The following is a 21,577-nucleotide window of genomic DNA, read 5'->3' on the forward strand; positions in this document are numbered from 1 at the left end:
GGGAGGGAACTGGGAGACAGTGGATGCACTGCGATGGGGCCTGGGGGACACTGGGAGGACTCTGGATGGACTGGGAGACACTGGGGGGACACTAGGAGACATGGGGGGGTCACTGGGAGGACACTGGATGGGCTGGGAGACTCTGGGGGACACCGGGAGCGTCACTGGGAGACACTGGGGGGTCACTGGGAGGGACACTGGATGGGCTGGGGGACTCCAGGGGACACCGGGAGCGTCACTGGGAGACACTGGGGGGTCACTGGGAGGGACACTGGATGGGCTGGGGGACTCCGGGGGACACCGGGAGCGTCACTGGGAGACACTGAGGGGTCACTGGGAGGGACACTGGATGGGCTGGGGGACTCCGGGGGACACCGGGAGCGTCACTGGGAGACACTGGGGGGGTCACTGGGAGAGACACTGGATGGGCTGGGGGACTCCGGGGGACACCGGGAGCGTCACTGGGAGACACTGGGGGGTCACTGGGAGGGACACTGGATGGGCTGGGGGACTCCGGGGGACACCGGGAGCGTCACTGGGAGACACTGGGGGGTCACTGGGAGGGAAACTGGATGGGCTGGGGGACTCCGGGGGACACCGGGAGCGCCACTGGGAGACACTGGGGGGTCACTGGGAGGGACACTGGATGGGCTGGGGGACTCCGGGGGACACCGGGAGCGTCACTGGGAGACACTGAGGGGTCACTGGGAGGGACACTGGATGGGCTGGGGGACTCCGGGGGACACCGGGAGCGCCACTGGGAGACACTGGGGGGTCACTGGGAGGGACACTGGATGGGCTGGGGGACTCCGGGGGACACCGGGAGCGTCACTGGGAGACACTGGGGGGTCACTGGGAGGGACACTGGATGGGCTGGGGGACTCCGGGGGACACCGGGAGCGTCACTGGGAGACACTGAGGGGTCACTGGGAGGGACACTGGATGGGCTGGGGGACTCCGGGGGACACCGGGAGCGCCACTGGGAGACACTGGGGGGTCACTGGGAGGGACACTGGATGGGCTGGGGGACTCCGGGGGACACCGGGAGCGCCACTGGGAGACACTGGCCTGCCGCCGCTCCGCCGTCTCCTAGCAACGCGCGCCCGGCGTCACGCGCTCACCGCCCTGTCGCGCCTCTGACGCCACTTCCGGCGCGACGCCCGGACGGAGGAAGATGGCGGAGGCGGCGGCGGCCCCCGTCGGAGGCCCCGGAGCGGGTCCGGAGGCGGCGGGGGGCGGCGGCGGCCCCGAGGGCGGGCGGCAGCGCGGGGGAGGCCCCGAGGAGGCGGCGGCGGGACGGGCCCCCGCGGCTTCCTCGGCCTCGCCGCCGCCGCCCCCGCCGCCGCGGGAGGCGGAGGTGACGGTGGAGATCGGGGAGACGTACCTGTGTCGGCGGGCGGACGGGACCTGGCGTGAGCGGGCGGACTGGGGCCGGGCCCTGGGCGGTCTGGGGCCGGGGGGCACCGGGACTGGGGCCGGAGGGGACCGCGACTGGGGCGGACTGGGGCCAGGGGAAGCGGGACTGGGTGAACTGGGGCCGGAGGGGACCGCGACTGGGCGGTCTGGGGCCGGGGGAAGCGGGACTGGGTGAACTGGGGCTGGAGGGGACCGCGACTGGGGCGAGCATGTGGCTGGCACCGGGGTGAACTGGGGTCAGGAGAGGGGAACGGTGGGAGTGGGACCAGTATGTGAGTGGGGCTGGGCTGAACTGGGGCCGGTACAAATCCCGTCACAGCAGGGCTGGGCCAAACTGGGAGGGGGCTTGGCACACTGGTAACTGGTCCCAGCCCCGCCAGAGCACTGGTCCCAGTTCCGCCCCGCAGACTCGGCGGAGGTGATCCAGTCCCGCCTGAACGAGCAGGAGGGGCGCGAGGAGTATTACGTCCACTACGTGGGCTGTGAGTACTGGGAGGCGCTGGGAGAGGGGGCGGGGAGCGGCGGGACCCCCCCGCTGAGCTCCCGGTGCTCCCAGTTAACCGCCGACTGGACGAGTGGGTGGACAAGAACCGCCTGGCGCTGACCAAGACGCTGAAGGAGGCGGTGCAGAAGAGCTCGGAGCAGTTCCTGGGCGAGCTGGCCGAGCAGCCCGAGCGCAAGATCACCCGCAACCAGAAACGCAAGCACGATGAGATCAACCACGTCCAGAAGGTGGGGGCACTGGGGGGGCGATGGAGGGCGTTGGGGGGCACTGGGGGGGCGATGGAGGGTGTTGGGGGGCACTGGGAGGGCCACGGAGGGCGTTGGGGAGCACTGAGAAGGCGATGGAGGGCATTGGGGGGCACTGAGAAGGCGACGGAGGGCATTGGGGGGCACTGGGAGGGCCACGGAGGGCATTGGGGGGCACTGAAAAGGCGATGGAGGGCGTTGGGGGGCACTGGGAGGGCCACGGAGGGCATTGGGGGGCACTGAGAAGGTGATGGAGGGCGTTGGGGGGCACTGGGAGGGCCACGGAGGGCATTGGGGGGCACTGAGAAGGTGATGGAGGGTGTTGGGGGGCACTGGGAGGGCCACAGAGGGCATTGGGGGGCACTGAGAAGGTGATGGAGGGTGCTGGGAGGGCACTGGGGGGCACTGGGAGGATGATTGGGATTGCTGGGAGGGTGTTGGGGGCAGCTGGGAGGAACTGGGAGGCTGCTAAGGGGTGCTGGGGGGTGACTGGAGGGCGGTGGGAGGGTGTCAAGGGGTACCGGGAAGCAGTGGGAGGGTGTTACGGGGTGCTGGGCGGCAACTGGGAGGTACTGGGAAGACATTTGGGGCCCTGGGAGTTACTGGGGAAGCAAGCCCTGGGGATTTACTAGAACCCCTGAGGGGCTGCACTGGGAGTTACTGGGAGGCCTTTTGCAGACCTACGCCGAGATGGACCCCACCACGGCGGCGCTGGAGAAGGAGCACGAGGCCGTGAGTCCTTGGCGGGGGGGTGCCCAGGGGTCCCGGGCGGTCCCCAGGGGTCCCAGGGAGGCCCCCAAACCTGGGGTGACCCCCCGCGTCCCCCCGCGGCAGATCACGAAGGTGAAGTACGTGGACAAGATCCACATCGGGCACTTCGAGATCGACGCCTGGTACTTCTCCCCCTTCCCCGAGGACTACGGGAAGCAGCCCAAGCTCTGGATCTGCGAGTACTGCCTCAAGTACATGAAGTTCGAGCGCACCTACCGCCTCCACCTGGTAGGGGACGCGTGTGACACGCCTGTGACACGCGTGTGACACGCGGGGGGACATGTGGGGACACACACACACAGAGCCTGGGGCAGCCCAAGCTCTGGATCTGCGAGTACTGCCTCAAGTACATGAAGTTCGAGCGCACCTACCGCCTCCACCTGGTAGGGGACGCGTGTGACACGCCTGTGACACGCGTGTGACACGCGGGGGGACATGTGGGGACACATGGGGACACACACACACAGAGCCTGGGGCAGCCCGAGCTCTGGATCTGCGAGTACTGCCTCAAGTACATGAAGTTCGAGCGCACCTACCGCCTCCACCTGGTAGGGGACGCGTGTGACACGCCTGTGACACGCGTGTGACATGTGGGGGACACGTAGGGACACACGTGCATAGCACAGGGCAGGCTGAGTGCTGCCTGGAGGACGTGAGGTCTGAGCACACCTATGGCCACCAGGCAGGGGACACGCGTGACACACGTGGGACACACCAGGGACACACATGGGACACGCTGGGGACACGCGTGACGCACAGGGTGACACGCGTGACCGTCCCCAGGGCCAGTGCCAGTGGCGGCAGCCGCCGGGGCGGGAGATCTACCGCAAGAGCAACATCTCCGTCTACGAGGTGGACGGCAAAGACCACAAGGTACCGGGGGCAGTGTGTGTGTGTGTGACACGGAGGTGACACGTGACGACACGTGGTGACACGCGACGTCATGTGACGCCCCCCCTAGATCTACTGCCAGAACCTCTGCCTGCTGGCCAAGCTCTTCCTCGACCACAAAACCCTCTACTTCGACGTCGAGCCCTTCGTCTTCTACCTCCTGACCGAGGTGGACCGACAGGGCGCCCACATCGTCGGCTACTTCTCCAAGGTGACACCCACCCCTCGTGTCACCCTCCTGGCGTCACCCCCGGCGTCACCCTCCTCGCGTCACCCTCCTCGCGTCACCCCCGGCGTCACCCGCCCCTGTCACCCTCCTCGCGTTACCCCCGGCGTCACCCGCCCCTGTCACCCTCCTCGCGTCACCCCCGGCGTCACCCCCGGCGTTACCCCCGCCGTCACCCGCCCCCGTCACCCTCCTCGCGTCACCCCCGGCGTCACCCTCCTCGCCCCTGTCACCCCCGGCGTCACCCTCCTCGCATCACCCCCGGTGTTACCCCCGCCGTCACCCACCCGTCACCCTCCTCGCATCACCCTCCTCGCGTTACCCCTGGTGTCACCTGCCCCTGTCACCCTCCTCGCGTTACCCTCCTCGCGTTACCCCCGGTGTCACCCTCCTCGCGTCACCCTCCTCGCGTCACCCGCCCCGCGTCACCCGCCCCGTGTCACCCTCCCCGCGTCACCCGCCCCGTGTCACCCTCCCCGCGTCACCCGCCCCGCGTCACCCGCCCCGCGTCACCCGCCCCGCGTCACCCGCCCCGCGTCACCCCCGGTGTTACCCGCCCCCGTCACCCTCGGCGTCACCCTCCTCGCGTCACCCCCAGCATCACCCCCAGCGTCACCTGCCCCCGTCACCCCCCCCCGTCACCCTCCTCGCGTCAACCCCCCCGTCACCCTCCTCGCGTCAACCCCAGCATCATCCCCCGGTGTCACCCGCCCCCGTCACCCTCCTCGCATCACCCCCAGCGTCACCCCCCGGTGTCACCCGCCCGTGTCACCCCCGGCGTCACCCGCCCCCGTCACCCCGCAGGAGAAGGAGTCTCCCGACGGCAACAACGTCGCCTGCATCCTGACGCTGCCGCCCTACCAGCGCCGCGGCTACGGCAAGTTCCTCATCGCCTTCAGTGAGTCGGGGGGGGGGGTGTCCCTCTAAAGCGGGGCGGGGGGTCCCCGGGGACCCCGGGCGCCCCCCACGCACCCCCGGGCGCCCCCCACGCACCCCCGGGCGCCCCCCACGCACCCCCGGGCGCCCCCCGGCAGGTTACGAGCTGTCCAAACTGGAGAGCACGGTGGGTTCCCCCGAGAAGCCGCTGTCGGACCTGGGGAAGCTGAGCTACCGCAGCTACTGGTCCTGGGTGCTGCTGGAGATCCTGCGGGACTTCCGGGGCACCCTCTCCATCAAGGACCTCAGGTGGGCACCAGTGGCTCCCAGTAGCCTCCCAGTAGCCCCACTAACTCCCAAGAACACCAGTAAACACCCCCCCCCCAGCGATACCAGTAACCCCAGTAACAGCATCACGGGTCCTGCAGGAGTTCTGGGTTGGCCTCTCCCTCAGGGAGCTCAGGAGGGTGCCCGGAGCCTCCCAGTGACTCCCAGTAGCCTCCCAGTGACTCCCAGTAGCCTCCCGCTGGCACCACTAGTTCCACCATAACTCAGTAGCTCTGGCTCGTGGGTGCTCCAGGAGATCCTGCCTGACTTCCCAGGCCCCTTCTCCATCCCTTCCAGTGCCTGCCAGCACCCCAGTAGCCACCAGTAACCCCTCCCAGTGCTCCCAGTAACCCCTTACACCCCACGGCCCGCTGCCCACCCTCCCAGCCAGACCTCCAGCCTCCCTCCCTCCCCCCTCCCAGTGCTCCCAGTAACCCCTTACACCCCACGGCCCACTGCCCACCCTCCCAGCCAGACCTCCAGCCTCCCTCCCAGTGCTCCCAGTAACCCCTTACACCCCACGGCCCACTGCCCACCCTCCCAGCCAGACCTCCAGCCTCCCTCCCAGTGCTCCCAGTGACCCCTTACACCCCACGGCCCGCTGCCCACCCTCCCAGCCAGACCTCCAGCCTCCCTCCCTCCCCCTCCCAGTGCTCCCAGTGACCCCTTACACCCCACGGCCCGCTGCCCACCCTCCCAGCCAGACCTCCAGCCCCCCCAGCCTCCCTCCCTCCCCCTCCCAGTGCTCCCAGTAACCCCCCGTGCCGCCCCCCCCAGCCAGATGACCAGCATCACCCAGACCGACATCATCAGCACCCTCCAGTCCCTCAACATGGTCAAGTACTGGAAGGGGCAGCACGTCATCTGCGTCACCCCCAAACTGGTGGAGGAGCACCTCAAGAGCGCCCAGTACAAGAAGCCGCCCATCACCGGTGCGTTGTTGACCCTACCCTTAATGCATGCCCCCCCAAAACTTGGGGGAGGGGGGCCCCAACTCCTGCCCACCCCCATATCGCCTCTCTGCGCCCCCTCCCCAGTCGACTCCATCTGCCTGCGCTGGGCCCCCCCGAAGCACAAGCAGGCGAAGGTGGCCAAGAAGTGAAGGTGCCATCGCTGCGGCGAGTTGTGACCGGCCTCAGCCTCCCCCCTCATCCCCACCCTGGACTTTGGGGGGTCCCCACCGTGTCCCCCACCTGCCGTGGGGCGCCCCCCCTACACCGATAAAGGAGGAAGTGGAGTGCTCGGGTGGTTTATTTGGGAGGGGGACAATGTGGGTGACTAGTTGGGGGGGCTCAGGGTTACGGTGGGTGCCACAAACCGTTACGGGCGCGCGGAGCCAGGGTGGCGGTCGTGGTCCGTCGCGGGGGCCGAGTTAGGGGTCCCGTGAGCCCGTTTGGGTGCTGTCAGCCCTCCTGGGTGCCGAGTTGGGGGTCCTGTGAGTCCGTTTGGGTGCTGTCAGCCCTCCTGGGGGCCGAGTTGGGGGGTCCCGTGAGTCCCTTTGGGTGCTGTCAGCCCTCCTGGGGGCCGAGTTGGGGGTCCCGTGAGTCCCTTTGGGTGCTGTCAGCCATCCTGGGGGCCGAGTTGGGGGTGCCGTGAGCCCGTTTGGGTGCTGTCAGCCATCCTGGGGGCCGAGTTGGGGGTCCCATGAGCCCGTTTGGGTGCTGTCAGCCATCCTGGGTGCCGAGTTGGGGGTCCTGTGAGTCCGTTTGGGTGCTGTCAGCCATCCTGGGGGCCGAGTTGGGGGTCCCGTGAGTCCGTTTGGGTGCTGTCAGCCATCCTGGGTGCCGAGTTGGGGGTCCCGTGAGTCCCTTTGGGTGCTGTCAGCCATCCTGGGGGCCGAGTTGGGGGTCCCGTGAGTCCCTTTGGGTGCTGTCAGCCATCCTGGGGGCCGAGTTGGGGGTCCCATGAGCCCGTTTGGGTGCTGTCAGCCATCCTGGGGGCCGAGTTGGGGGTCCCGATGAGTGTTTTTGGGTGCTGTCAGCCATCCTGGGGGCCGAGTTGGGGGTCCCGTGAGTCCGTTTGGGTGCTGTCAGCCATCCTGGGGGCCGAGTTGGGGGTCCCGTGAGTCCGTTTGGGTGCTGTCAGCCATCCTGGGGGCCGAGTTGGGGGGTGCCGTGATCCCTCTTGGGCGCCATGACCCATCTTGGGTGTCACCAGTCATTTTGGGTGCCGGCTTGGGGGGGGTGCCCCCCACCCCAGCCCCTTCGGGGTGCCCCCAGCCCCTCGGGGTGCTCATCGGAGGCCGAGGGGCAGCAGGAGCCCCAGCAGCAGCAGGAGGTGGCCGGGGCGAGCGGCTGGGTGGGCGGCGCTGCTGCCTCCTTTGGGGGGCAGAGGCCAGGGCCAGGCCGCGGGGGGCGCCGCCAGGGGGTCCCCGTCCTCGCAGGGGACGTCGTCCTCGGCGAAGGGGGGGAGGTGGGGGTGGCGCAGGGGGGCCTCGGGGACGGCGGCGGCGATCCAGGCGGCGTGGGCGGCGGCGCGGGTGTAGACGCCGGGGCGGCCGGGGAGGCCGCAGGCCTCCCCCCAGCTCACCACTCCCGCCAGCAGCCAGGCGTCCCCCACCAGGCAGGAGAGGGGACCCCCCGAGTCACCCTGCGGGGACACGGAGGGGGTGAAGAGGGATGTTGGGGGACACGGATGTGGGTGACAGGGGGGTGGAGGGTCGGGGGGGGGGACGAAGAGGGGCGTTGGGGACATGGAGGACTGTGAGGGAGGATGAAGAGGGACATTAGGGGACATGGGTGACGTGGTGGAAGGACAAGGGGGACAGGGTGGGGACACTGGGGACACGGAGGAGGATGAGGAGGGACATTGAGGGGCACAGGAGGGATGAAGAGGGGCGTTGGGGATGGGGAGGAACATGAGGGAGGATGAAGAGGGAGGAAGAGGGGCGTTGGGGACGTGGAGGGCTGGGGCAGGGGGGCGGGGACGGCGGCACCCACCTGGCAGGCGTCGCGCTGTCCCTGGGGGAAGCCGGCACAGAGGGTGTCCCCGGCGGGTGTCCCCAGGCCCTCCGTGTCACCCGTCCTCGCGTAGAGGCAGCGGCAGCGCCGGTGGCTGAGGAGCGGCACCTCCAGCTGCTGCAGCGTCTTGGGGGGCGGCAGGGGCCCTGCGGGGACACGGCGGTGACAACAGTGTCCCCCAACGCCCCGTGCACCGCCGCGGGTGCCCCCAGTGCCCCCCACCGCCGCGGGTGCCCCCAGTGCCCCCAAGCCCGGTGACAACAGTGTCCCCAACCACCACGGGTGCCCCCAAGCCCGGTGACAACAGTGTCCCCCCACCGCCACGGGTGCCCCAGCCCACGCGGGCGCTGGCGGCACCGCCGCGCCCGGTGGCAGCGGTGTCCCCCCCATCCCCGGGTGACACTGACCGGCGGTGTGGACGTCCCCCCAGCCGGTGACGGTGCAGTTGGTGCCGGGGGGGAAGCGGACGGCAGGGCCGGGCAGGCAGATGGGGCGCACCAGGCGGGTGAGGGTGGCGGGGGGGTCCAGCCGGGCCAGCGCCAGGTCCCCGGCGATGTCACCCTGCCCCTCGGTGACGTCCCCGTCGCGGTAGGCGGGGTGGCGGGTGACGGCGGCCACCCGCCTCACCTGGGCGTCGGCGGGGGGGGACAGGAGCTGCAGGGTCCCCAGTGTCACCCGGTACTCAGAGAGGGGGTTCTCCCTGTGTGTGTGGGGGGGTGTGGGGCACTCAGACACTGGGGACCTCCCTGGACCCCCAGGTCCCCCAGGGAGAAGGAGGAGGGCCCCCCCCGAGGAAGCCACGGGAGTGTTTGGGGGTGCCAGGGGAGTGTTTCTGGGTGGGGAGCGGTATTTGGGGGCGCCGAGGGGGGGTACTCACGGTGGGAAGCAGTGTGCGGCGGTGAGGACCCAGGCGGGGGCGATGAGGGACCCCCCGCAGACGTGACGCCCCTGGAAGGCGATGCTGACCTGCCAGGGCCACTGTCCCGCCTGCGCCCCCGTGCCCCCCACCACCCGCCTCAGCACGGGGGTCCCGCAGGGCTCTGGGAGAGGGGGGAAGGTGTCAGGGACCCTGGCCTCCGGAGGGGGAGGGTGTCAGGGACCCCAGCACCCCCCCAACACTTGGACCCCCCCCCATCTCCCCACAGGACCCCCCTTTATCTCCCACGGGACACCGGCACCCAGGACCCCCCCCAAACCATGGGATGCCCCATTATCCCCCTCCCATGGGACACCAGGACCCCCCCCCACACACACACACCCCCTACGGGACCCCAGCGTCCGGATGGCGGGGTGCCCGGGGACCCCCGGTGTCGGGGCAAGGCAGGGCCCCCCCCCCAAAGCTGCCACCGTGTCCCCACCCCTCACCCGACTCATCGGCCGCCGCCACCATCGCTCGGTGACCTGGGGAGGAGAAGGTGACAACGGCAAAGTCACGCTGGGGACACCCCCCCGGCGGGGGGGACCCGGGCATCCGGGGCGATGGCCGAGCCGGAAAAACCTGCCCCGAGGAATGTGTCCCGCGGGGACGTGGGGTGCGACACCCCCCGTGTCACCCTGGGTCCATCCACACCGCCGTGTGCCCCTCTCATCCCCCGTCACGCCCCCAGCGCCCCCCCCCCCCCCGTAACCCCCGTGTTCCGCGTCCTCTCCTGATCCCTCGCGCCCCCTAAGTCATCCCACACCCCCGTGTCCCCTCCCGACCCCCCCAAGTCCCCCCACGCCTCCCCGTCCCCTCCATGTCCCCAACCTGTCCCCGTCCCCCCCCACACTTCCCCGTCCCCCCCCACACCTCCCCGTCCCCCCCACGTCCCCCCCACACCTCCCCGTCCCCCCATGTCCCCCACCTGTCCCCGTGTCCCTCCACACCTCCCTGTTGCCCCCACACCTCCCCGTCCCCCCCACGTCCCCCCCACACCTCCCCGTCCCCCCACGTCCCCCACCTGTCCCCGTCCCCCCCCACACCTCCCCGTCCCCCCCACGTCCCCCACCTGTCCCCGTCCCCCCCCACACCTCCCCGTCCCCCCCACGTCCCCCCACACCTGTCCCCATGTCCCCTCGCTCTCCCCATGTCCCCAACGCCATCCATGTCTCCCAAGACCCCCCGTCCCGTGTCCCCTCGACAGCCCCCCTCTCCCCTCACACCGCCCTGTTCTTGGGTCCCCTCAGACCCCCGTCCCCTCACGACCCCTTCCCACTCCCGTCCCCATGTCCCCCTGCGTCTCCCTGTCCCCGTGTCCCCCCAGACCTGCTGTCCCCCCACACCTCCCTCTCCTCGAGACCATGTCCCCCACCCCTTCACACCCCACGTCCCCGCGCCCCTGTCCCCACACCCCGTCCCCTCGTGTCCCCTCAGACCTGGCGTCCCTTCGTGTCCCCGAGTCCCCTCACCCTCCCCTGTCCCCCCCCGAGTCCCCTCACCCCCCGTGTCCCCCCCGTGTCCCCTCACCCCCCGTGTCCCCTCACCCTCCCCTGTCCCCCCCGTGTCCCCCTGTCCCCTCTGTCCCCTCACCCTTCCCTGTCCCCCCCGTGTCCCCTCACCCCCCGTGTCCCCCCCGTGTCCCCTCACCCCCCGTGTCCCCTCACCCTCCCCTGTCCCCCCCGTGTCCCCCTGTCCCCTCTGTCCCCTCACCCTTCCCTGTCCCCCCCGTGTCCCCTCACCCTCCCCTGTCCCCCCCGTGTCCCCTCACCCCCCGTGTCCCCTCACCCTCCCCTGTCCCCCCCGAGTCCCCGCACCCCCCGTGTCCCCTCACCCTCCCCTGTCCCCCCCGTGTCCCCTGTCCCCTCTGTCCCCTCACCCTTCCCTGTCCCCCCCGTGTCCCCTCACCCCCCGTGTCCCCTCACCCTCCCCTGTCCCCCCCGTGTCCCCGCACCCCCCGTGTCCCCTCACCCTTCCCTGCCCCCCCCGTGTCCCCTCACCCCCCGTGTCCCCTCACCCTCCCCTGTCCCCCCCGTGTCCCCTCACCCTTCCCTGTCCCCTCCGTGCCCCCTCACCCCCCGTGTCCCCTCACCCTCCCCTGTCCCCCCCGAGTCCCCGCACCCCCCGTGTCCCCTCACCCTCCCCTGTCCCCCCCGTGTCCCCTCGTCCCCCATGCCCCCTCACACCCCCCGGCCCCCCCCACAATCCCGTGCCCCCTCACACCCCCCAAGTCCCCGGCCCCCCCCCACAATCCCGTGCCCCCTCACACCCCCCGGCTCCCCCCCACAATCCCGTGCCCCCTCACACCCCCCGGCCACCCCCCACAATCCCGTGCCCCCTCACACCCCCCGGCCCCCCCCCACAATCCCGTGCCCCCTTACACCCCCCGGCCCCCCCCACAATCCCGTGCCCCCCCACCCCCCCGGCTCACCCTGCGGCGGCAGCAGCAGCAGCACCAGCGGCAGCAGCAGCAGCGACCCCCGCCCCCGCCGCCCCATGGCGCTCTGGCCGCTCCGGCCGCCCCGCGCCGCCGCCACCTGCCGGACACGCCCCCACCTGCCGGACACGCCCCCAGCCCCGCCCCGCCGAGCCCCCTCGATGGGGGCCGCGCCCCCCGCCCCCCCCACTCCCGGGGGCCCTATAGGGCCTCCCCAGCCCCTCCAGAGCCCACAGGGTGCCCTAGAGGCCGCGCTCCCCCTCGCCTCAGCCCCCCGCCATAGCACACTATACAGGACCCCCCCAGTCCCTATAGCCCATACCAACCCCAGCTGCCCCATAGGGGCCCCTCCCTTTCCTATAGGGCCGCCTATAGCTGCACTACAGGCCACCCCCCCCCCCCCGGGGCTCGATGCGGTTTCTATAGGCTCCACCCCCCCTTGCTATAGGCTCCTATAGAGGCGTGCAGCCACACACCCCCCCTACACGCACCGACCGCGCCTGTAGCCCCCCGCCCCCCTCCCTCCCCAGGGGGCCCGGTAACCCCCAGCCCCTATAGGCGCCCCCCCCCCCATAGGCGCCGCCCAAGTCACGGGAGCGGAAGGGGCCGGCCCCGCCCTGCGCCACGTCAGGGCCTAACAAGGGGGTTAACGAGCACCATGACGGGGCCGGAAGTGCCTCATTAGGGGGGCGTTCACTCTGGAGCCTAATGAGGGCAACAAGCAGCAGCGCCCCCCCCCCCCCCCCCCCCCCCCCCCACAAAGGACCAGGCAGGGCCATGTCGTCCCCCGAGACTTTAATGGGGGGTCGGGGGTCGGCAAGGGGGGGAGGGTTAAAAGCGGGGAGACCCCGCGGGAGGTGGGGGGGCCCAAGGGCAGGGCTCCAAATAAAAAACGTGGGGGGTGGGGGGTAAAGGGGGCGCGGGGGGGGCTCAGTAGGGCCTCTCGCGGCGGTCCTGCCGGTGGTCGCCCCTGCGGAGAGAAGGAGAGGCATCAGTAGGGGCCAGAGTTAACAGCGACAAACAGAGCTCAGCTTTTGTCGAGCCCATCGTTAGGTACCAGAGTTAACAAGCAGCCAGAAGCCCTCCTATTAGCCATGATCATCAGTAGGGACCAGAGTTAACCATAGCCAGCAGTAAGAACCAGAATTAACAGCAACACGCGGACCTCAGCTTTTGGTCAAGCCCATCGTTAAGGACCAGAATTAACAAGGAGCCACAACCAGGGCCTACCTATTAACCGTGACCATCAGTAGGGCCCAGAGTTAACAGGGATGAGGAGAGCCCAGCATTTGCTCAAGCCCATCATTAGTGACCAGAGTTAACAAGCAGCCACAAGCCGGGCCCGCCCATTAACCACGACCATCAGTAGGGACCAGAGTGAACGTGCCATCCCAACACCTCAGAGCAGGAAGCAGCGACGCAGTGTTTGCTCCAGGCCATAATGCCGGCAGTGCCACCGCACCGTGTTAACTCTGGAACCTACTGATGCCCTGCTCTGGCACTGTTGCGATGGCTCCTCCCAGCTGTTGTCAGTAGGTTTCAGAGTGAACAGATCCACCCATCCCCCCCAAAAAGGGGTGGGGGAGCCCCCCATCAGCCATCTTACCTGGAATCCATCTTCCCCGGCCCGAAGCCGCCCCGGTCGCCGCCTCGCCCCCCACGGAAACCGCCCCGGTCTCCGCCCCGGCCGCCCCTGTAGCCTCCGCGATCGAATCCTCCGCGTCCGCCGCGCCGTTCCTCGCCGAACCCGCCGCCGCCGCCGCCTGCGGGTAAAAAAAAAGAGGGAAAGGGGGGGCGTGATGAGGTCACCAGGCAGGCGCGGCCCCCCGCCCCGCCCCCCGGCACCCCGGTATTTACCCATGTGGTTCCCGCCGCGGCCGCCCCCCGGGTATTTGCCCATGTGGGGGGCGCCGGGCCCGTCGGGCTTGGGGGCCTTGCACTGGTTACACTCGTTGCGCCACGAGAAGTTCATGTTCTCACACGCTCTGGGGGAGGCGGGGAAAAAAAGGGCTGGTGACATCATGGCCCCGCCCGGCCCCGCCCAGCCCATCCCAGTTCCCTCCCAGCAGCTCACGGGTTGGGGCACTTCCAGTCGCCGGCGCGCTGCTGGCCGCCGCCGCCGCTCGGGAAGCCGCCCCGGTTGCCGCCGCCGGAGCCGCTGTTGCCGCCGCCAAAACCGCCGCGTCCCATAGGGCCTGGGGAAGGAGCGTTTTGGGGTGAAAAAGGAGGGTTTTTGGGGTCCCCCCAAGGAGACGCGCGCCCCGCAGCGCACGCTCGCTCACCTCCTCGGCCGCGGCCGCCCCGGCCACCCCCACCGCCGCGGTTGAAGTCGGCGCGTCGGGTGGCGAAGGACACCTTGATGGGGTTGCCGGAGAACTCTTTGCCTAAAAACAGGGAAATTAAGCCCAAAAAAAGAGTCATTTCGGGGGGGGGGGGGGGGGGGGGGGGATTTGGGGGCACGGGGGATTTTGGGGGGGGGGCCCTACCGTCAAACCAGTCGATGGCGGCTTTGGCGGAGGGGGGGTCGTCGAAGGAGACGGTGGCCTCCCCCTTCAGCTTGCCCGTCTCCCGGTCCGTGTACAGGTTGATCATGGGCTGCCCCGTCTTCTTGTTGGTCTGGGGGGAGACACGACACGCTAAGGACACGCTAAGGACACGCTAAGGGCCCAGGGAAGGCACGCTAAGGGCCCAGGGAAGGCACGCTAAGGGCCCGACCCCACCCGCCCGAGACAAGCTAACCGGCGGCTGCCCCACCCCCCTCGGCCACCGTTAGAGCTCGCCGAGGCACACGTGACGACACGCCAAGGACACGCTAACGACGCGGCTCACCTTAATGATGCCGATCTGCTTGAAGTAGTCGGCCACCGACTCGATGGTGACGTTCTCCCCCAGCCCCTGCACGAAGATGGTGTTGTTGTCCGAGTTATCCTGCTCGCCTGCGGGAAGAGCTCGTCAGCCCCGGGCAGCCCCCGACCCCCGGCGGCCCCCTCAGCGCCTTCCCCCTTCCTACCCCAATTACCCCCCACAATTAACCAGCCCCCCTCATCAGCCCCAGTTAACCCTCACCCTCATTAGCCCCCCCCAATTAGCAACCCCTCATTAGCACCAACTAACCCCCGCCCCCCCATTAGCCCCTCCAACTAAACCCTGCTCCCCCATTAGCCCCTCCAACTAACCCCCACCCCCCCATTAGCCCCTCCAACTAAACCCTGCTCCCCCATTAGCCCCTCCAACTAACCCGGACCCCCCCATTAGCCCCTCCAACTAACCCCCACCCCCCATTAGCCCCTCCAACTAACCCCCACCCCCCCATTAGCCCCTCCAACTAACCCGGACCCCCCCATTAGCCCCTCCAACTAACCCGGACCCCCCCATTAGCCCCTCCAACTAACCCGGACCCCCCCATTAGCCCCTCCAACTAACCCCCACCCCCCATTAGCCCCTCCAACTAACCCGGACCCCCCCATTAGCCCCTCCAACTAACCCGGACCCCCCCATTAGCCCCTCCAACTAACCCGGACCCCCCCATTAGCCCCTCCAACTAACCCCCACCCCCCCATTAGCCCCTCCAACTAACCCCCACCCCCCATTAGCCCCTCCAACTAACCCGGACCCCCCCATTAGCCCCTCCAACTAACCCGGACCCCCCCATTAGCCCCTCCAACTAACCCGGACCCCCCCATTAGCCCCTCCAACTAACCCCCACCCCCCCATTAGCCCCTCCAACTAACCCTGCTCCCCCATTAGCCCCTCCAACTAACCCGGACCCCCCCATTAGCCCCTCCAACTAACCTGGACCCCCCCATTAGCCCCTCCAACTAACCCGGACCCCCCCATTAGCCCCTCCAACTAACCCCCGCCCCCCCATTAGCCCCTCCAACTAACCCTCATGCCCCCCAACAGCCCCCCCAACTAACCCGGACCCCCCCATTAGCCCCTCCAACTAACCCCCGCCCCCCCATTAGCCCCTCCAACTAACCCTCACGCCCCCCAACTAACCCGGACCCCCCCATTAGCCCCTCCAACTAACCCGGACCCCCCCATTAGCCCCTCCAACTAAACCCCGCTCCCCCATTAGCCCCTCCAACTAACCCTCATGCCCCCAACTAACCCGGACCCCCCCATTAGCCCCTCCAACTAACCCCCGCCCCCCCATTAGCCCCTCCAACTAACCCTCACGCCCCCCAACAGCCCCCCCAACTAACCCCCGCCCCCCCATTAGCCCCTCCAACTAACCCTCACGCCCCCCAACAGCCCCCCAACTAACCCCGCCCCCCCATTAGCCCCCCCAACTAACCCCGCCCCCCCATTAGCCCCCCCAACAAACCCCGACCCCCCCATTAGCCCCCCCCATTACCAGGATCGTGCCGCGGCCCTTGGTCCCGGGGTCCTTTCGCCACATGCAAAAATTAAAAGGCAAAGCGTTAATTAGCCCGCGGGGAGGAGGGGGGCACACACCCCATCCCCTCCCCCACACCCCAAACCCACCGGAACAGGGGAAAACCGGGGGAAAAAACGCCTTTTCCCCACCCGTTTCAGCCCGCACCCCTTGTCAGGGTGAAAAACCACCAATTCGGTACCTAGAAACACTCATATTTTTTTTGTCACTTGCCCTCCAAAACTGAGGGGGGGGTGGGGGTGGGAGGGGGGGTCCGCAAGGCCGCCGCCCATCGCCAGTTCCAGGGTTTTCACCCCAAAACCGAGGCGCCAGGGTCGTCCACCTCTGCTCGGCGCCCCCTGGGGTGGCAGGTTTTGGTCTTTTTTTGTCTCAAAACACACTTTTGGTTTGTTTCCTCCTCAAAACACCACCAGCAACGCCCCGGTTCAGCAAACCCCTCCAAAACGGTGTGAGAACTCTCAAGATGGGTAAAACCAAGACACTCCGTGTTCGGTCGGTACACTGCAGCGCTCACCACCTCACCGCTCCCCGTTTGGGGGCAAAAACGGCAATTTGACCATTTTACGCATGTTTTCTTTCTTTCTCCATCAACCTCAGGTCACCGGCACTTTACACAAGCCCCAAAATTGCAAGTTTTCTCGTTTTTCCCCCAGAACCAAACTTTGCACCAAACCTCAGGTTTTTCATTATTGTTTTTAAAACCACATGCAACCGTTTTGCTAAAAACCAATGTTTTCACCCCCCCAAAAAAAAAAAACCAAAAAACAAAAAAACCACCACCACTTTGCCAAGAGTCGTCATTTTCCCCGGTCCGGCCTTTTTTTCCGCCTGCGGTCACCATGTGCGTGTTGGTTTTTTTCCTCCAAGTTTGCCCCCAAAAAAATGACCTTTGTTTGTTTCAAACACCCAAGACGCAGCCCGATGATGTCGCCTCCGGCCGGCCACCGCAGCTCTTTTTTGGGGCTTTTTCACCCCAAAACGCCCCCAACCAGGCTGTTGCGGAGAGAAGGGGTTAAAAAAAACAGACACTTTTTTTTTTTTGGGTTCAAATGCCGAACTCTTGGGACTTACCACCGAATTTATTGAAGCCACCACGCTCACCACCGCTGAGGAGATAAATTAGAAGATAATGAGGTTTTTTTTATCCCCTGCCTAAAAAGAGGGGCGCAGTTTCGGGGCAAAACCAGCGCTTTTGAGCAGTTTTCCTCCTTGCTGAGCCCCCCGTTCTGTGGATTTGGGGGGGGGGGGGGGCCGGGGGGGGGCGCTTGGGAGGGGGCTGGGGGTCTCCATCCGCCGGCGACGTTTCATCTCAGACGCAGCAGCCGGGCGCTCTCCGGCCCCGCCGGGGGGATCCAAAAAAATCATTAAAAACCCTCATTTTGCCTTTTTCTTTCTTTAAAAAAAGTGGGGGGCACCCCCCCCTTGCTGTCAGCTGAGCCCCCCCAGCGGGAGCATCTCCCCCTCCCCACCGCTCGTCGTTGCTTTTCCCCCCTCCTTCCTGCAGGGTTTTTGGGAGGGGGGGGGCCCTTTGCATGGTTATTTGGTTTGGGGTTTTTTTGCACTTTTCACCCTTTCAGCCTTTTTTTAACCCAAAAAGAGCGGAGAATTGCGAAAGTTTCGCTGCCTTTCACACCTGCAGCACACAAAACGCAGAGTTTGTTAACAGGCACAATAGCAGCGGCAAGACAAACAAGCAACCGCGGCTCGCCCCCGCCAATACTCACCTCTCGCCGCCCCAAAAAGCGGCTTTTTCGGCCCAAAAGCGGAGGGGGCGACACACGCGCAAACCCAAAACCTTATTTGTACTTTTTGGTTTTTTTTTTTCCTTTCAAACCACCATCATTTTTTCTGGTTTTTTTTTGGGGCGTTTCCTCCTCCCTTTGTGCACCGGGACACCACAAAGACACTCCACTTCTGGCTTTCACCCATCAATCAGTGTCAAACATCTCCCAATATCCAAAACCGGCGGATTTTTTTCTTCCCCAAAACTCAACATTTTTGTTTTCTGCAGTGACCTCAAAACCAACCATTTTCCTCTTTTTTATATATATTTTTTTTAAAAACCCGGGGCACGTGCCCCCAACCGTGACCAAGAGCCGGCACCGGAGGCTACAAGTGACCTTGGCAACCAGGTTTGCTGAGTGGTTTTGTTTCTCTTTTCCCAGAAAAACACCTTTTTTCCCCCATTCCTGGGGCGGGTCTTACCACTTCGGGCACCTCCAAGCGCCCCCGCCGGGCACCACGCTACGCTCGTTTTATTTTTTCTTAGGGGTGCGTGCGCCGATTTTGGTTAAAAACCCGCTTGAGCGGGGGGTGCCGCACGGCACCGTCCGGGGGGGGCTGCTCACCTCCCCTCTCCCCCTGCTCCCCTCCCCAGTTTCGGGGGGATTTGCTCCCCCAAACCCTCGACATCCCATCGTGCGTGTCGTGTCCATCCCCACCCCCAAATCACCGTCCCCCGACACCTACCCGAGGTTGCCTCCGCGGCCGCCCCGGCTTCCGCGGCCCCCGCGGTCGTAGCCGCCTCGGCCGTAGCCGCCCCGGCCGCGGCTCCGCTCCTGCTGGCCGCCTCCGTAGCCGCTCTGCTCCTGGTAACCGCCGCCGCCACCGCCGCCGCCGCTCATGGATGACTGGTCCTGCCCGTAGCTGTTAGCTACGGCCGCAAAACAGCAATTAGAACGCAGAAACTGCAAGTTTTAGGCCCAAAACTGCTGCGCCGCCCCCCGCCGCACTCACAGCCGCTGCCGCCACCCCCGCTGTTGTACTGGCTCTGCTGGCCGTAGCTCTGGGGCGGGTTGTAGGACTGCTGGCTGTAGCTCTGCTGCTGCCCGCTGTAGCTCGACTGTTGGTTATATCCGCCGCTGGGCGGCTGGCTGTAGCTGGAGCTCTGTGAGCTGCTCCCATAGCTACAAAAAATCAACCGCGCTGATCAAAACACTTGGGTTTTTTTTCACCCAAACAGCAACGCTGCCGGGCGGTTGTTGCCTACCTGCCGGTAGAGGAGCTGGCTGCTGGTGGCTGGGAGTAGCTGGGGTAGGACGAAGGCTGCCCATAGGAGGTCTGCGAGCTCTGCCCGCTACCGTAGCTGCTGGTGCCGCCATAGGCTTGGGGGGTCGACTGGGTGCTGTAGCCTGGACGAGTGTGCAAAACGGGGTGAAACACCCCCAAAAAACCACCCAGTAGAGGGAAGAGGGGGGTTGTAGGGATCCGGCTTACTGCTCTGGGCCTGGCCGTAGGAGGAGCTGTAGCTGTTCTGGCCGTAGCCGGAGGTGTCGGTTGACTGGCTGTAGCTGCTGTAGCTCTGCTGGCCGTAGGGCTGGCTGCTCTGCTGTGAGTAGCCCTGCCCTGGCGGGGTGGGGTATGCCCCGTAGCTGCCACAAGAATTAATAGACGCCTTGTCAAATCTCCCTAAGAACACCCTTTCCCGACGTTATTTCTATAAGGGTCGATATACAAGAGGTTCAATTTAAGGAGGAAGTGGGGGTGGGGTGGGGGGGGTGTACCTCTGGGTCGCCGTCTGGCTGTAATCTGTGGGAACAAAACCCCCCAGAAGAACGTTAGTTGAATAAACAAACACACACGTATATGAATATAATTTTACCTGCTTTACATATGTAACGTTACCTCTTATTTATCACTAAAACATGGAGACAGCGAAGGTAAACCATGAGATGGACGGATCTGGGCATTTATCCCGCTTAAAGACCACAAACGCGCACTTCAAGATCAAATATCCCCCCCCAAAAAGCACCTAAAGAACAAATTTAACTATACAGACGTAGAAACACCCGCAAAAGCGTAACTCTTCCTTAGATCCCGCACAACAAAAGGGGGTCTGGGCCCACCCCCCGAACTCCCCGCCGCAAGATGGCGGCTGTTCGCCTCCTCCCGCCTTTCTAGCGGAGCAGCTACTTGAAAGAAAGGCGGTAGATTTTACCCGAAAATAACGTTTTGAGGCCCACCTGAGCGACGCCAGCCCCCCCCGGGGTGGTGTTTCCCCCCTCCGAGGTGATTTTACTTCATTTTCATTTATTTTAAAGGACAAGACCCGGATGAGGGACTGCGGCAGCGCCAGGGCGCATGCGCAGCCCGCCCACGCGCATGCGCGCTCCGCCCGGCGTACAAAATGGCGGCAGTGGCGCAGATGGAAAAGCCGCGCCCCTCCCTGGTCGCACAAAATGGCGGCCGCGGGCGGGGGGAGCCGTTATACCTGGGGGGGGGGGAATCACGGCGACCCCCAAAACCCCCGGATTCCACCGAAAAAAAACACACCATTTCCTCCTGTAATTGTTGGGCTTAGATTTTAGTTTTCCTCCCCGTAGCCGCCGCGGTGCGTCCGGGCGCGGGGCTTTGTCCGCCCCCGCCCCCCCACCCCCCCCCCTTTCCCGCGATCTTTTTTTTTTTTTTTTAAAGCAAAATAACAAAACCCCGACCTCGGTGGGGGAGGGGAGTTAGGGTCAAAAAAAAAGAAGTGCGGCGGGATAAAGCCGGATTGTACAATTACGAACAAAAAGAGAAAATTTTCTGAGGAGGAAAAAAAAATGCAGCCCGGGGCATCGCGGAAACGGGGGAGGCACCAAATCACAGCCCCCCCGAGAGCGATAAGGATTACGCGGCTGGACAATAACCGACATATAAAAATAAAATGGAAAATCGCTCGTTTGAAAAAAATACATAACCAAAACCCGCAATGAAAGCGGCATCGCGGGGGCGGTCGGGGAGCCTTTCGGACCCCCTCACGCCCCCTCCCCAGGCATCCCCCGGTGCTGGGGGGCTCCGGGGACGCCCCGAAGCGCTGTAGGGGCTCCAGGACATCCCCCCCAAGTGCTGTGAAGGCTGCAACACACCACCACCACCCCCGCCCCCCCAACCACAGGGACACCCCCCCCAGGATGAAGGGTCTCTAAGGACACCCCCCCCCCCCCCGGATGACGGGTGCCGTAGGGACTCCCCCCGGCCTGAGGGGGGCTGCAGGGACACCCCCCACCCCGGACCCTCCCCCGGTACCGTTGGAGGCCATGGCGGTGCCGCCCTGCTCCGGCGCTTCCCCCCCTCCACGTGGCGCCCGCACTGCGCCCCCGGCCGAGCGCCCGCCCTTTATAGACTCCGCCGGCGCGTGCCACCGCCGCACGCGGGAGAGGGGGCGGCGGCGGGAACCCTCCCACCTCCCCTCAGCGGTGGTACGGTCCGCCAGGGGGCGGGGGCAGTGGGTGGGCGGGGTCAGGGGCTGCTGGGGCGGGGCCAAGGGGTCTTGCCGCGCTGCAGGGACCCGGGCGCTCCCCGCTGCCTCGTAGGGACCCTATAGGAACCCTATAGTGACCCTATAGCAGGGTCTGCTCCCTCACAGGGACCCTATAGTGATGGCCGCCACATCTGCTGCTTCACAGGGACCCTATAGAAGTGCTGTAGCATCCCCCGGCACCTCCGCTCCCGGAGGGATCCTATAGAAACCCTATAGCGACACGCAGCAGCCCCCGCTCCCTCGTAGGGAGCCTATAGGAACCCTATAGTGACCCTATAGCAGTGCCCGCCAGGGTCTGCTCCCTCACAGGGACCCCACAGCAACACCCAGCAGCCCCCGCTCCCTCACAGGGGCCCTATGGACACC

The 21,577-nt window shown here is 66.4% G+C and overlaps 3 protein-coding genes across 4 annotated transcripts; 1 reads left to right on the forward strand and 2 right to left on the reverse strand.

Moving 5' to 3' along the window:
• The first annotated feature begins 1,138 nt into the window (after positions 1–1,138).
• On the forward strand, positions 1,139–6,494 carry KAT8 (lysine acetyltransferase 8). The gene is made up of 11 exons (XM_064475542.1): positions 1,139–1,412; positions 1,824–1,898; positions 1,973–2,148; positions 2,845–2,898; positions 3,001–3,165; positions 3,721–3,810; positions 3,899–4,039; positions 4,859–4,952; positions 5,089–5,239; positions 6,035–6,189; positions 6,295–6,494. The coding sequence occupies exons 1-11, from the start codon at positions 1,175–1,177 to the stop codon at positions 6,357–6,359; spliced, it is 1,404 nt and encodes a 467-aa protein (XP_064331612.1). The 5' UTR covers positions 1,139–1,174; the 3' UTR covers positions 6,360–6,494.
• LOC135318347 (serine protease 33-like) lies at positions 6,491–9,799 on the reverse strand. 2 transcript variants are annotated; one of them, XM_064475545.1, is made up of 5 exons: positions 9,583–9,799; positions 9,095–9,257; positions 8,625–8,917; positions 8,197–8,363; positions 6,491–7,846 (listed from the first exon to the last, which is right to left on the reverse strand). In XM_064475545.1, the coding sequence occupies exons 1-5, from the start codon at positions 9,686–9,688 to the stop codon at positions 7,490–7,492; spliced, it is 1,086 nt and encodes a 361-aa protein (XP_064331615.1). In that variant the 5' UTR covers positions 9,689–9,799; the 3' UTR covers positions 6,491–7,489. The 2 variants fall into 2 exon arrangements, with proteins under 2 accessions (XP_064331615.1, XP_064331616.1); XM_064475546.1 differs by having other exon boundaries at positions 9,095–9,165; positions 9,583–9,797.
• Positions 9,800–12,348: 2,549 nt separating this feature from the next.
• On the reverse strand, positions 12,349–21,111 carry FUS (FUS RNA binding protein). The gene is made up of 15 exons (XM_064475540.1): positions 20,977–21,111; positions 19,473–19,497; positions 19,186–19,340; positions 18,959–19,100; positions 18,706–18,875; positions 18,439–18,622; positions 17,041–17,075; positions 15,928–15,960; positions 14,400–14,506; positions 14,057–14,186; positions 13,853–13,954; positions 13,645–13,765; positions 13,428–13,555; positions 13,177–13,333; positions 12,349–12,540 (listed from the first exon to the last, which is right to left on the reverse strand). Exons 1-15 carry the CDS (start codon positions 20,987–20,989, stop codon positions 12,501–12,503), a joined length of 1,542 nt encoding a protein of 513 aa, XP_064331610.1. The 5' UTR covers positions 20,990–21,111; the 3' UTR covers positions 12,349–12,500.
• Positions 21,112–21,577: the final 466 nt, after the last annotated feature.

This window comes from Phalacrocorax carbo, chromosome 29, assembly GCF_963921805.1.
Source record: "Phalacrocorax carbo chromosome 29, bPhaCar2.1, whole genome shotgun sequence".
Lineage (NCBI taxonomy): Eukaryota > Metazoa > Chordata > Aves > Suliformes > Phalacrocoracidae > Phalacrocorax > Phalacrocorax carbo.

What these genes read in the sequence shown, in the direction of transcription:
- FUS (XM_064475540.1), bottom strand. An exon ending in TGGCTTCAATAAATTCGGTG is followed by an intron (nt 15,961 to 17,040) that starts GTAAGTCCCAAG and finishes ATGTGGCGAAAG; the next exon opens with GACCCCGGGACCAAGGGCCG. An exon ending in CGCCATCGACTGGTTTGACG is followed by an intron (nt 13,955 to 14,056) that starts GTAGGGCCCCCC and finishes CCCTGTTTTTAG; the next exon opens with GCAAAGAGTTCTCCGGCAAC.
- KAT8 (XM_064475542.1), top strand. Translation starts at nt 1,175, where the DNA reads ATGGCGGAGGCGGCGGCGGCCCCCGTCGGAGGCCCCGGAGCGGGTCCG. An exon ending in TTACGTCCACTACGTGGGCT is followed by an intron (nt 1,899 to 1,972) that starts GTGAGTACTGGG and finishes CGGTGCTCCCAG; the next exon opens with TTAACCGCCGACTGGACGAG. An exon ending in GCACCTACCGCCTCCACCTG is followed by an intron (nt 3,166 to 3,720) that starts GTAGGGGACGCG and finishes GACCGTCCCCAG; the next exon opens with GGCCAGTGCCAGTGGCGGCA.
- LOC135318347 (XM_064475545.1), bottom strand. Translation starts at nt 9,688, where the DNA reads ATGCCCGGGTCCCCCCCGCCGGGGGGGTGTCCCCAGCGTGACTTTGCC. An exon ending in GGGGGACGTCCACACCGCCG is followed by an intron (nt 8,364 to 8,624) that starts GTCAGTGTCACC and finishes GTGTCCCCGCAG; the next exon opens with GGCCCCTGCCGCCCCCCAAG. An exon ending in GACAGCGCGACGCCTGCCAG is followed by an intron (nt 7,847 to 8,196) that starts GTGGGTGCCGCC and finishes GTGTCCCCGCAG; the next exon opens with GGTGACTCGGGGGGTCCCCT.